The sequence below is a fragment of the Falco biarmicus genome, chromosome 4 (genome assembly GCF_023638135.1).
Source record: "Falco biarmicus isolate bFalBia1 chromosome 4, bFalBia1.pri, whole genome shotgun sequence".
In the NCBI taxonomy this organism is placed as follows: Eukaryota; Metazoa; Chordata; class Aves; order Falconiformes; family Falconidae; genus Falco; species Falco biarmicus.
In genome coordinates this window covers 44,901,865-44,917,043 of record NC_079291.1, presented here as the reverse complement: position 1 = coordinate 44,917,043, position 15,179 = coordinate 44,901,865, and the positions used below count along the sequence as shown (strand labels likewise).

At 36.8% G+C, this 15,179-nt stretch overlaps 1 protein-coding gene across 4 annotated transcripts in view; it reads left to right on the top strand.

Moving 5' to 3' along the window:
* Positions 1-15,179, top strand: part of MPP7 (MAGUK p55 scaffold protein 7) — a 157,636-nt gene that overhangs the window by 122,165 nt on the left and 20,292 nt on the right. For 3 of the 4 annotated variants that reach the window (XM_056336001.1, XM_056336002.1, XM_056336004.1), the window contains 2 exons: positions 340-404; positions 10,774-10,812. In XM_056336001.1, the coding sequence (XP_056191976.1) occupies positions 340-404; positions 10,774-10,812 (104 nt within the window). The remainder of the gene's footprint in view (positions 1-339; positions 405-10,773; positions 10,813-15,179) is intronic. The other variant, XM_056336003.1, reaches the window with a different exon arrangement.

The window sequence follows — 15,179 nt, the reverse complement described above, 5'->3', positions numbered from 1 at the left end:
GTCTGGCTACAATTAATAATGACAAAAACTGATAGGATAACACTGATCCAGTTTGAAAGAAAAAACATATGGAAAACAGCACATCAGTATCTCTGTTCAGACTGATGTACTATGCAGGAATAAGAACTGCAGCAGGTTTTGGAGAGCTTACAAAAATTTGAGGCTGAGGATTTAATTTTTTTAGATTGTGAATAGATTGCATTGTTTTAAGTTAATTTCTTATAAAAATTTCTGGATATTTTGCAGTATAGTCTCATGATGTTAAGTGTTTATTAATCCCAAACTTGCAGTGAAAACTGAGGAGTTTGTGTCTTTCTCCTACCACCTCCCATTTTATAGGAGATTTGCACTAAGAAGACCAGAAGTACAGATTCAGCCACTGAAAATTTCCAACAGAAAATCATGTAAGTCTGTTAATCTGGAACAGAAATCATACTCCAGATCTCTAACCTTATAAAAAAGCAGTTTGTTTCAGCCCTGTGACTACAGGATGCATTTCTCTTGGGCATGATAATTTCTTGATCACATTTTATCAATAAGAAAATAAATGTAAGAGCTGAAATCAGAAGCTTTAAAAGCAGCTAACAAGTTTTTCCAGCCCTCTGACTTTGTTTTTGAAGCACCAATTGATGTTTTGATATATAATATTTCAAAGGTTGAAGAGCATTCTTGTCCTGTTGAAATAGTACAGAATTGGCTCAAGAATTTATATCATTTGGACTGCATCAATACAGTGAAATTCATATTGAGAGTGAGATAAAAGGTCAGATAGTCTCCCCTTCTCTCCCCCATATAGTTGGCGGGGGTTTGTCTCCTATGAAGCAGCATAAATTTTTAAAAGTGAGAACATTCAGTTATTTGACAGACTTTCACAGTACCGCTTCTTACTGTTTTCTAAACAAATTCATTCTTAGTCTCTGCTTTTAAATACAGTAGTTGGACAGTATAAGAAAAATAAGCTAACAAAGTGCATACATTGAAACAAATATTTTCTTTCCACTGGAATTTACATCAACATCTGTTTTAAGTATTATTGCATATTTTACTTGACCTGTTATTTCTTTCAGTTGTACAGACTCATAAGAAAGTGAGTGCAATGTGAGAAACTATCACGCTTCAGTAGGATCTAAATCTCAAATACAAACATGTTTGTGACTTCAACTAGAAATACTCAGAAAGTTGTTTAAAATTCCCAACCGTCTTTCATTCTCTAACATTAAAACAAAAAATATGGATACTATGGCAAACAGTGGATGCTGGCACACTAAGTGCAAAACTAAATGCTTTTAACTTTAAAACACCAAGGTTTCTATTGCAATTTTCCTAACTCCTTGCTATAGCTTTTGTGTTCTGAAGTTTGACAGTTACTGTTACTTTCCTAATAATCTGCATTTTCTATCTTTCATTCCATTTCACTATTTGATTGTGTGCCCTAATGCTATTGTTAATGCTAAAGCCCTCGATTAGCTTTGTGATTATAATAACAGACTAAATGATTGCACTATAGCTTTTCTAATTTACTTAGATCTTAGAAACAAAGAGAAGCTCCTCCAGCTTGTAGTAAATCTGTTGTTTTTCTAGGTTCTAGGTCAAGTTGCTCTGCCCCAGTTTTGGAAAAGTGTCTGATCCCAGGGTATAGCTATTTCTGTCTGTCCACTGTTCTTGAATCTGGATAATACCCTTCAACAAGAGCCTTCAATTAAGGTGGCACTGGTGCTTTTGAAGAGGTAAATCAGCTGCTGCAGCAACACTGCATGATTCCTTTTGTAATGGACTGCATCTTTTTAGTGACCTTCAAGTGAAAGGTTTTACAAGATGCATTTCACCCTTCCAAATAGGCAGCCTGAACTTGATTGGGAACTGCCAAAATTACAACCCAAAGAAGACCTACAGTATGATGTCTACTATTGTTGCCTCTGCTGTTTCCACTGACTTTGCCTTAACTAGCTTAAACAAGGGCTTTTCCCTTTCCTTTAAAACATGAAAGAGCCTCAGGGTCAAGCAGTATGCCCATTACTGTTCTCTTTTAGACTTGCTTTAAACAAAGCAAGATCCAGCTAAATACCATCTAGAAGGCAGTGGTGCCTCTTGAAGGAGAAAAGACTGCAGACTAACTTAGGTTTGTCATTTTCTCTCTTCCTCGTTTCTTAGGACAATCTGCTGCTACATCTGCCAGATTTCCATGGGAAGAGGGGAAGTGCTGTTCTGAGTAGAGGCTCATCCCTTCATTCAAAAATGAAACATTTTTTTTTTTAGCACTGGGAGGGAAATCAGATCCTTTATAGAGGAGGCATTTTAAGGACCAGAATTCAGCTATAGAAAAAGTGTTGTGACTAGGGTGTTGCTTGAGTTGCTCTCAGGAAAACCTTCCACTTACCTGGATTTTCAAGAAGATTCCACATAAGCTGGGAAACTCTGTGCCCTTGTGATCTTTCTAAAGTTAGGCTGCTTGTTCGTGTTCCCAAGCACAGCAGTGAAGCTGTGAGATGTGAAGGCTGTATTTGTATTTGTGCTGAACCATCAGCTTGCCAAAACTGGGAGATGTGGAAAATCATGTGTTGCTCAGCTGAACAAATAGCATACTGCCAGGATCGGAAACATGTAAGGAAGGGTGACACAGAGAACAAAAAACTGGATTTTTTGGAGCCCTTTTCTGTATTGTGGGGTATGGCCCACTGATTATTGTCCTCTAAAGTTGTACTTAACAAGTTCCCGTGTAAGGAGGTGGGAAATTGTTCATGCTTGATTACATCTGATTCTGTAGGCTTTCAGCTTGATACAGGGTTCTCCAATGTTTGGAAGGGCAATTGTGCAGGGAAATGTTCTGTAGATCTTTCTGAAGTAGCTGTATATTGAGAGGTTGCTTGCTATTGCAGTTGATCCCATCCAATCATATGACCTGAATTTCCTTAGTAGTTTGGAGGGAAAGGGCAATTTGCCAGCTGATATTCTTACACCATCCCAAAGAGAAAAACCTGTTGACTTCAACAGAGCTGCTAATGAAAGTCCCTTTCCTGACAGGGCTGGGAGTTGCACTAGGAAGCTTTCTTGAGATACGGTAAGTAGCACTGAATGTTGGCCTGCTCTGTTCAGTCAACTCATTCCACAGATCCCACGTTTTGTAATGATGAAGAAACCTGGGTACATGCCTTTGTTTTTAATAGGGAGAACCAAGGAGAAATATTCTATTTTCTTGTATACTCAGAAAATGTGAGTCAGCTCTGGTTTCTTAGGTGAGCTTCCAGGGTGGTAGTGTCCTGCTTGAAAATTAATCTAAAAATTAGTCAAAACTATATGACATACAAGAAGTATCCTACAACTTATTTTTTCCCCTCTCAAGCCAGTTCAGGAACTGGGAAGGACTGTTGTATTTGTCTAGAAAAGGAGCTCTCTAGCCAGTAACTATATTTACTGTATTTACTGTAATATTAATATCCATCAGGATTTGCTTTGCTAATTAAATGAGTTTTCAAAACCTGCAAGGAGCTAGATTGGATTACTTTTGGGAAACCTTTCTATTTCCCATTTTGAATTTTTTACTCTTTTCAGCATAGTAATGCATGTTGTGTAGTTTTTAATTTGTACACATATCATAAAATTCGAAGCAAAATAGAAGTGGGCTTTTTTGGTGATGCTTGTACATATACGTATATTGAGGAAAGAGAGTAGAGGATACTTTCCACAGAACTTTTCCAGCAAGAAGCATTTGCACTGAAAAAAACAGAAATCCAACCTAGTTCTAAATTATTAAAGAATCAGTTTATAATGGAAACGCCAATTCTTAGTTTGACTTTAATAGCCAAGTCAACTGTTTCATTGTGTCTATGTGTAAAGTGAATATAAGTACAAGTAAATACTTTAGCTTTGTGGGAGATCCATACACATGCCTCTCCCAGCATTTAGCCATTTTCTTAAAAGACAAAACAGAATCATTCTCACATTGCACCAGTCAAAGTGAAAAACCTTTAACGTGTCACGTGTACACTGGAGGAGGGGGTAAAACAGTGTAAGCTCGATATTGAAGGTAAGTGAAATAGCACTTTCATTTGCAAATGGAGAAGGTGCATAGTTCGATGGTATCTGAAAATAAGGCTGAAGGAAGCTGGTAGTATAGGCGGAGCCTATGCTGACAAGAGGTGGTTTTATATTGAGAGAAAGATGCAGAAAAAGTAGGAATAAACAAATAAAGGGAAAAGCAGGGAGGTGAAATTTTGTATTGAGGATGAAGAAAAGGAGAAAGTTTTGCAACAAGGGCAGTGGAAGAACAGATGGACAAAGCTACCCATAAACCCCATTAGGCAAAACCCCACAGGGGATGGGCTTTGAAGTTATTAGATTAACACAATTAACAGTATTATGGAAGAGCATTACAATAGTCACTGTTTGCACTATAGTTCAATTATTTCTTGATTCCATTTAAACCAAACACTAACATATTTGATTTTCCTAAAGTTTTTGAAATGGTGAATGCAAAAATTACTAATAGGAACCCTGACCTGTGCTGTTGTTATTGGTAGAAAACCTCAATATATTAAACATTAATAATTGATGTTTTAAAAGCGTGAGATAAGTGGCTGTTAGATGTGCTGACCCACTGATAAGATTGATAATGTTACTTCCCAGGCTCTGGGATAGTGCAGAAATGATGGAGGGATATCAAACATCTCAAGCATTTTTAGCATTTTTCTCGGTACTTAACAGCAATGACTTTTTCAGCACAAGGCAGTGTTATGCGTTAATACTATGGGAAAATTATACTGGGGGGGGGGGGAAATGATAAGAAAAAGCAGTGCAGAAAAGAAAATAGGAAAATGGAATGAAAGTTAAGGAACAGAGATGCATGAGACTGCGTGAGCAGGACTAACTCCTCACCTGCTGGGATGGCAAACGTGCAGCATACCTCCTGTGGGGTGTGAGGCAGCTCTGTGGGATGCAGAGGGAGGTACAGCAGAGGTGCCTGGCTGTATGCAGTCAGCCTTGGTGTGTCTGAGCTTGTGAGCCACCGCTGATTGCCAGCTCCACAGAAACCTGCTCACTGGTATCCCTCAATAATACTTAATATTCCTGGCTTTAGGTGGTCACCTTAGCTTGGGTCCAACTTTGTAGCCAAAGTTGGCTCTGTGAGTTCTCCTGTCGCTGCATCTTGGCTAATTAGCAGTGACATGAGACTCAGTACAGGGAAGAATTTTTTTAACAGCTCCCTGACTGTTAACTTGAATACAAAGACTACGGATGCTCTGACTGTAATAGTCATTGCCAGCAAGCATGGTCATTCTTGCATTTATAGTTTACTTTGAATTGTAGATAAAACAGTGATCACGTGTGGTTTTTTTGAGGAGGAAAAAAAGTAAATTTCTTTGAATAACAACAAAATAACTTACTGTTCTGCATTTACTATAAACTACCGTGATCGGCCAAGACATTATATTCCTTCAGCATAACTTTGCTTTCACAGTGGTTACTGTGTTTATTCTTACGTTATATATGTGTTGTCTCTGGTATGAAAATTACTGGTAACTTTATATTTTATGCTAGTGTAGCCTGCAACTTCTGTTAACTTGTGCAGTGCATGCATATGTGTTTGTGTATATCCATACCCTGTATGTATAGTTATATATAAATATGTATATGTATGTAGCATATATGACAGAGCTGTTCAGAGCTGTCTTTTTCCATGAAAATACATTTGTTCTGTATATTTAATGCTAAATGTAAATACTTACTGTGGCAAAGCCATCATCATATAGTTTTTCTAGGGCTTAAAACCATTTTACTTTCAATTTTGATTTACCATATGTGATTGGCATTGTACAAGCAAGAGGAAATACTTAACTGCAGCCAAATGGTGTTCATTCAAACAAGATGTAACCCAGTTTATTCATAGATGAGTGTCTTGTGAATTGAAGATCATGTTCTGCCAACAAAAGAATTTAAACAGGCTAAAAGAATGAATGCTTTGTACCACTTGTATTTGAACACCAAACATTTAGGATAAATGTATAGTAGGACTTTCTATAATTGCTGCACCATCTTAACTCTGCCTTTCTTCTCAGTATTTTTCTGTGTTAATATTTGAAACTTGATTGTCCACCTGCAGGTAGTTAAAAGCAAAAAATAAACCAGATCTATAGGGTTAAATTAGCACCTTAGCATCTTTGTTCAGAGGTCTCTTGTCCTTACAAATATTAACTTCCTGCTATCACTGAAAAATTAAGGAAACCTGAAGCTGGATGACATTTGAGTCAAGGTCACATGAGACAGAAGTGGAAATGAATCTTATAAACTCTTGCTCTGTCCTTCACCGCAAGACTATCCTCCTTCATTTTCCACATTACCTTGGTAGAGATACTGTTGCCTGATGATGTTATGGGAGAATTAAATTTCCTATAGCATGAACATATATGTATTGTTCCATCTACAAAACTCTCAGATAAAAACCTGCAGAACAGTATAAATATTGATTGTTATGTGGGGCTGTTCACTAAAAATTCAGGAGTGTTTGAATACAGTCACTGTAAAGCAGATCACTATACAACACAATTTCATGTTTAATAGAGTGAAATAGGGCTTAAGGGATAATGTAACTTGCTTGTCATAAGAAACTAGAAGAATGCTGCTAGATCTAATTTTAGACTGAGAAACATTTAAGTAAGATTCTTTGATGGAAATTTTGTTTGAAAAAAATAGTCAGCAAAAGCTAAAAATTTTAATCTGGTGATGGACTGTTCCAAAGAGTTGAGGAAGGTCCTGGAGTGGCACTGGTTTTGAGCTTCTTAAGTAATATAACTTAGGTGAGACCCCCAAAATGAAATCTCAATATATTTCAGGTAAAATAGATATGAAAATACAGCCTATGTGATACTGTTTTGCATTGTTACAGTTTAGCATATTGGCTACACCAAAATCTTTCTAAAATGAATAAAACGCCTACTTCCTAAGCTTCCATTGTGCTTGTGTTTCCTATTTCTTTTTTCCCATTTACGTCTTGGTACTGCTTTGTTGTTGTTTCATAAGCCTGTTCCATGACGATTTTTGTTGTAACTTCCTCTCCCTTCTTACCACACTACATTTATTTGATCATATTCCTTGTTTTCTCAGTGTTTTATTTGCTCCATGTTTCCTTATGGTTTTTTTTTCATTTTGTCACTGCTTTTATTTTCCTACTTCCCACCAGATTTCCTCCTCTTTATCCTCTGTCCTCTTTCAGTCTCTTACTTGTTCCTTCCAGATAAAACACCTCTATTTCCTTTCTCGCCCACTTCAATTTAGTGAAACTGTATTGGCCTGAGATCTACCCCAGCTTTGCACGTCTCTGAATGCTGGAACTTTAGACATGCATCTGCACATATCTGCTGCAAGCGTACAACTGCTTCAGACACACAGAGCTGTATTAGCAGTGGATCACAATACAAAGTTTCCTGGCAAATAACCTCTGGCTTTACTAGGGACAGGCAATAGCACTGGTGAAATTCCTGGTGAAGTTCAAATTGGGAGCTACACGCTGATGGCTGTTTCATAGCGGCGTTAAGCTGGGAAGGCCCACTGAATTCCTACATCTTTTCGTTACAGACAATTATCTTCAACCTTAGAAGTAACCCAAGAGAGCCAGGAGCAGCATTAAGAAAGGAGATTTTTAACAAAACACAAAAAGTTCAGGATCCACTTTATCTCAGCATTAAACCTCAGCTTGTAGGCATTTTAGCTTGTGCTCTCTGGGATCAGCTGGCTTACCTGGGAATCCTAACATCTTTGATTTAGGGATAAGACCATTCCCTTTCCTAGCAGGAGCAGCCCAGAAACCTGGGCTCCCTTCAGCTGTACTCAGCCCTGCTGCTGTAGCTCTACCATCTCCCACACTTGCAGATCCCCTCTGAAGGTCTGCAGTGGTCAGAGCTGAGTGAACGTACACCTGTGGGTAGGTACAGACCTCTTTTTCTCCTGGTCCAGTCTTTCCTGTTCATAAATGAGGACTTGTCTGTTTCCAATGACAAAATACCAAACGGAACGCTTTAAAAGGGAGAGTCACTAGTTAAGTCAAATAACTTTATTGAATTCAGGGGACTTTTTAGATATATTGATGTGAACCTGTTTTGAGCATTAGTAACTTATTTTTGGGAGACACATTGCAGCCTATTGAAGGTCACGCAAATGGACACGCAGGAGAACTTGCCATACATATCAGGAAATATAAGAGGTCTCTCAGCACGGAGAAGGAGAAATAAATAGTACCTGGAAGCCATCCTGCCATCCTAAGTCCAGCTTCAGGGCGTTTGTCATTGCAAGAACTGGGAGCTTTTAAGGTCAGGAGAGGGAAAAGGCTCCAGTGCTTTCACTCTCAACTCACAAAGACGTCAGCACTCTTTTAAGGCACCAGATGTGGTCAGCCAAGCAGTGCTCACCTTAGAGGACTTTCCAGCCTACTAAAACCGTATGGTCACCTTGAGTGTATAAATAAACTTTAAATAATATTTAGAGAAATCTTCCAAATTAGTATTTTTAAATGTAAGTCCTCAAGAAAAAAGGTACCAAGAAATTATTCTGCAAAACAGTATTCTTCCCCGGGCAGAAAAGACTCTTGTATCCATTTCATGACACGAGATGAGAAAAGCTCTTTGGAACCTAGCCTTTGGTACATCAGTTACACATAAAAGATTGTAAAATATCTCTTGAGTAATTTCTTCACATTCCAAGGAAAGACATGCTTCATGGAAACTCTTTGAAATATTTTTTATTTTATATTTTTTATATATTTATATTTTATATTTGGGGCATACTTATCCAGATTCCAAAGGAAATTTGAATGAGATGTAGATTGTAAAATGTCTAGATATCTATAATAAATATCTAATATCTATAATACATCTAGACCTTAGTATACAGTATCTTTGTGAATAAAAATTCATTCTATTTATCTTGCTTTTACGTAAAAGCCCAAAGATGATTGTGAAAGTGTATGTTATCCACTGTCAAGGACGCAGAAAATTATTGACTTACTATAGGTAAGCAGAAAGTGTTAGGTAGATCTATTATATTAGGATAGTGACAGCAAAAATATGACAAGGGTATATAAATTCTTTCAGTATTTTTGCAGCTACAACTATAGACATTAAAAAAAAAAAAAAAAAAAAAAGCAAAAAACCTTTCCAAAACCCAGCCCCAAGGGCAGTAGCAGCTATTACTGTAAGTGCAGAAAAATACTGAGATCATGTTCATGGTAAGTGATTCTTAGAAATTCTAGGTTAAGTCTGATTAAATGGAATTAACAAACTTTGCCTTTAATAACAAAGAGATCTTCCATGTCAGCTGGGTAAGGTCATTGCTACCAAATAAACAGTGGAAGAATCTCGTATAGGAAATTTAAAGTGCACATAATATTTCAATGTCTTTTTAGGTTCTTTTCGAACTGAGTGTAGTTAAACATGTCAGTTAAACTCAGTACCGGTATGTTGGTATATGGCTCAATATAATAGGTGCTATCAAGAGGATTTTAGAGTAGCTTACATAGCTAAATTTTTCCTATTTATGAAGTATTAAACAATAATACTTTGTTTTTTTGGCTGTTCTAAGATGAGGAAGCGGTTGAGTGTGGTAGGTGCATTTTTCTTCTTCGATTTAACTTTTCTTTCTTAAGTTATGTTTTCGCTCCATTTAATGATTTCCTTTCCTATTTTTCCTTTGTGCTTCTCAGAGGAAATTGAAGGTACATGTACAAAAGTTTCCCTGCATAGCCCAATAATTTTATTTAGAGAACATGTGTTTAGAATTAAATTGAATATAGTCCAGCGTTTCTAAGAGATGTTGTACTTATAATGCTTTTATATTGCCACCCGATACATTGAATCATCTTTTAAAGGAGATAAAAATACCAGAATGTTCCTAGTTGCTTCATGTAAAGATCAGTAATTAGAACTGTTGTTTTAAACTGCTTTTTTTCTCTTGAACTTCTGGAAGACACAGAAAAGTAGTGTCATACTAGCAAAACTTTGGTGGGCTGGGTTGGAAAGTGATGGTTCCAACTTAATTACCTGGCCATGAGAGGTCTCATATTTGTAATTAATGCTGACAAAGTATTGCTCTGAGATGGTAGAAAGTTCATCGATGCAGTGTCGTCTTTACTGTTTTCCCTATGAGTGTAGTTGGTAACTGTTATGCGTGCAGCATATGTTAAAGTAATAGCAGCTGATCTCTTGTATTTTTTTTATCTTTAACTTAAGAGGCCTTTGTTTATAAAGGCATTAGAAATTGTAGCTCATATTTTTGATCAAAGGGCCTCTGGCATATAAAAATATACATTATAGCCATTCCATATCAAATGAGAGGATGTGTTTTTGATCAAAAACCTTTCTGTCTAATCCAGTGAGCCAAAACTTAAAGCTAAAGTCTGATAATTTATAATTTATGAAAAAAGCTTGATTTACATCAAATACATTTTGTTTTCTTTTAAGTGGCATCATATTTTCTATTAACTGATAAAGTGTGAATACAGTGTTAGAATTCTTTTTAGAATGTTTGCTGTCGTCACAATTTTTGCTTGAAAAGGTAAAAGGATCAGTGTGCATGCTGCAAAATTTCAAAATATCTCCAGCTAAAATATAAAACAATAAATGTTGTTTTATGTTTTTAAGAAAATGGCTTATTGAAGGCTTTTTAATGCTATGCTTTGTACAGTTGTCATTTTTTAAGTAATTTCTTCTGTATTTTTTGCTGGGCTTCTAATTATTCTGCTTTATTTCTTGGCTCTTATTCTGTATGCTTTTACCCTTCGTCCAGAAGATGCTGAATGTGCTGGCCACAACAGTGGATCCTATCTAGGTGAGCAATTGGTTACAAAAGAAAATTTTCTTCCTTTCTTTCAGCTTCTTTTCCCTGGAACTACTGTGTCCACTTTGCTTTTGGGGGTAATCTGCATACAAATGTTCTTACTCTGCATGAGAAAAGCATGAATATTAAGGTTTTAAAAATGGCTCATTGGATTTGACATAAAGGGTTTATGTAGTGTATGCTTTTATCTGGTTAAACATCAGCTACTAAAATACTGGTTTCATTTTAAAGTCAAAATAAATATATATATAAAAATTTGGGAAAATATTGACTTAAAGTACATTAATGTGTTTAATGAAACAGAAAAGTTTGAGTAAGTCTAAAGATACACTTTCTCGGTTCTGTCCAAGTATTGCTTACACTTTTTTTCTTTGTACATGTCTATCTAACAATTTTGGGAGGATTCAGTGAGAATACAGAGCAGGCACTGGTGCTTTTTCCACATTACAAAATAAGTCATAATAACTCAATAGCTTAAATTTAGCTTTAAAGCTAGTCTGAGCTCAACATATCATTGCGGGGAGGGGGGAAGAGGAGGGGAAGGAGTCCTTTGGCTTCAGCTTCAAGATTCCAAATTTCAAACAAAAGTAACATTTAAAAAAGGTGAATGTTCCGTTATATGTTTCAACTTTCTAATTTGTGCCATTTAAAAAGCTATGTAAAAATATTTTAGTTGAAACTGTCCAGAATTCCTGCCAGCTGAAGGCTGGCTGAAGCGGATTTTGTGGCAACCAGCCCTTTTCCCAAGGCTTTCATCCTCCTACTACAAGAGGAATGGGAAGAAACTTGTCAAAGTACTTCAGTACTTCCAAGCCACTGGGCTCACTGAAACACCCTAGAGCAGTACTGTAAATCAGAGATGGTTTTCATGTTGCATTATGCTGTTCTTAAATGTGGTGCATAAACTACATCGGGAAGACACAAACTATATAATTGAAAGAACTTTGACCTCTTTCCAAAACCTTAGTGTGGTATAATTTCATCACATACTTGTGGAACTAGTGGTCATCTGATCATGCTAAAACATCTTACCCTTGTTTGTTAATCAACTAAATTAAGGTTGATTTGTAATTGTATTGAGGGATTGAAGTATGCTTGGCAAATAATACTTTGGATGCGATTCCGGATGAACTGCATTTTCCTTATCCAATTGTCTCTCTAACAGAAAAGATGTTCCAGCTTCCCCCCGCCCCCCCATTTTCTTTCTGTCTGCAGATACAGATTGCATGAATTCTCAATATGAGACTATCATGGTTTTGCAATCAGATCTTAGTGGGCTGCTGTTTTATTTGAGAGTGAAGCTGACAAAAGAGTCCACCTTTTCTTAGTGCTGTAGCCCTTTCAGTGAAACATTTTGATCTGCGGTTACCGAAAAGGCTCAGTCATCTAGTAAGGTGTCTTGAGGAAGAAGCTACTGTTGTCCCAGATGCAAATAACAAACAAACAAAAAAATCAAGATAGAGTGTAGTTTACTTAGGCAAAACCTTAAAAAATTTATTGGAGAACTACTGTACATTTCAGGCAATGGTTTGTCTCTTGAGGGCTTCCACATAGCAGAGTGCTGCCATCGGTCCAGAGCTCTCAGCCTTCTCGTGCTGAGTCAGTGCCGTTGGAAGTGGGGTGTTGGAGAGAAGAGCCAGAAGACAGAAAGAACAACAGGGAGAAGATGACTCGTCTAAGGTTAGGACCAGTTTTGGAGTAAGGACAGAAGTATATTCACTGGTTGTGAATAATTAGCTATTTGGTTTAGAAATCAGAGGTTCCTTGGAGCTCTTCACTAAGAATCGTTCATTAAAAATTATCCTATCTTAAGATGAAGCAGGTAGGCTTTGGAAAGTTGATGTTACCATTCTTTTGTGTATGGTGACAAGACGCAGTGATTTGTAATTCAAACTGTCTCATGCACTCCAGTGTCCCCTTCTTTTACAAGCCATTAGGAGCCCAGTCCTATTTGGGCACATTTAAGTTTTCTTTTCTCCTAAATCATTTTTCAGTTGTATTTTCTCAAGGAACAAACTGCTGTAGAATGACTTTCTGGGCTGGACAAATGCCACTGTCTAAAGTATAATAATTTGAACAAAACTTGCTGGCCAGCTGCAGGGAGGACACAAAACTCTTACCTATGTGCTGTGCAAGGTGTGAAACTCTGATAGTCTGTAAGGTAAAGGAGTCCTCGGCAGAGACACTTTGTAAACCCTCCGTTAGGTATGTGGGAGCCCACACCACATCTACACATCTAACTGCAGCAGTCAACCTTCCTGACTAGGGGGGCCTCTTTCTTTCCCACTGGTCTGAGCATATATTCCTTCAATCCCGGGGGTGGTGAAGGCCTTCAAAGGTTTGTTGGTTTTTTTTCCGCCTGTTGCTTTTTAGGAGAGTGGGAAAACAAATATGTCTGATTTTTGAAAACAGCTTATTCTCAATGTCCACCTGTGTTTTGCAGTCATGTTTTTTGAGGTAAACCCTGAACATGTCGATTTTTCTGAATGTGCATGCTCTTGAAAGATGACAGGCATTTATGGTACTCTAGATTACAAAGTAACTAAAAGTTTCTAGGCAAGTCTCTTCGTTATTATTGATTAAACATGCTGCACTGAAAACAAACCCTAAAACATTGTCACTGAAGGGCCTGGATCACACCAGCAACTTCAGGGTGTTTCAGTGACACCTGAGTAACTGTCTGTATGTTGTAACCTGTTACAAGAGCGAGGTAGTCTGAATTATCTTAACCGCTGATGAAGGAGTTGGCCTGTATTACCTTGTACGTATTCACACTTATGGACATTAGCATGAGGTAAGTTGAAGTGTGGTAAATCATTCGTATGCCTGAATTCTAGAAACAGTTTTCAAAGTATGGGTACACTGATTACTTCCTAAACCCAAAATGAGCAAGTCATATTTCATGCTGCTTTTGATGGTATGTAAAATCAAATCAAGTGAACTACAACAATTCTAATATCCATTAAAAATTTTTCAGTTGATGTTACAGCTCGTTGTGGGTTTAGGGCTCTGTATTTGTCGGCATTTCAATCTGTGAACCAGGATATTCTGTGAACATCTGATCCTCTCAGAAAGGATTTGTGCTTTAGGCACACCCGAGGTGGTCATGAAGGGCAACAGAAGAAGAAGCTTTCAGAAAGCAGAATGTCTGTACCATTTGGGGTCAGATCTTTTATGTCCAAGATTATGCTGCTATTATTTTGAATCCTGCCCTCAAAAGTGACTTAGATAAATTTAATGAATTTTCACCAAATTCTAATACTTAAGTCACAGTATAGTATCGTGTGTTTCTGCAGTAATTTCCTGAGGAATTGCTGGGGAGAGCATTAAGAGTTTGCCTTTGCCAAACTTAAATTCTAGTTACATTACTTGAACCTTTATGAACATACAGTAAATATAGATGAATATCATCTGTTTACTATTCTCAATTTTGTCTTAAAAATCCAGACATAATCTAAATTTTTATTAACCCTGTCTAAATGTGCAAGCTGGGAATCAGTCCAGAAGCAAGCAGAGTAAGAAGTCTGCTCTGTGTTTGTGCAGTTCCTGTCTAACAATAGAAATACTCAGTATACGAGCCGGTATAAAAAAAATCCCAATATTTGGGGGAAAATAAAAATCCAGAAATATCTAGTAAAAATATTCTGTTCATACAAACCTAGATAATGACCATGGTACCAAACTTATTTTTGTCAGTAATACGAATACAAGAAGTTAGTGGAAATGTATTTACAATTAAACAGTATTTGCTCACTCTACATTATGTAAGATTAGGCTGAATTCAGTGAATAATATACCTAAATTAAACACATATTCAAGCACTTGCTTTAATGAATGAAAATGAACAAAAGCATGTGTAAGTGCTTTATAGCATTCTGGAGCTTCACTGATTAATTTTTGAAGCATAGGTGAATTTAAATTGCAGTGTTTCCTGTTAGCGTGATTTCTCTAAATTTGGGAAATTAACTTTCTACTTTCATGAATATATTTGGATTTAAATTCACACAACATAGTCACAATCTTTTGTTCTTTTTTTCTTTAGAATTATATAATTAAAACTGAATAAGCACAGCTTTTTACATCAGCGTCATTTAAAGTATTTTAAGGGAGACAGGTTCACGTGTTGCCTGTTTTCAGTCTGGATTTCTGTGTGAGGTCTGAGTGGATTTCTCCATGTAAATGTAAGGATGTTCTTCCAAGATGACCAAATGTATATTGCTAGTGGTTAAAGGAATAATCACACTTTTCTGCTAGGGTTTGGTGGGGTTTTTTTCATTCTTTTTTTCTTAGAGATATAAGTGGTTTCTCTTGGATTGTTGTTGGGCCTTAATTAAGTTTATTAGTAGCAGCTTTTGATT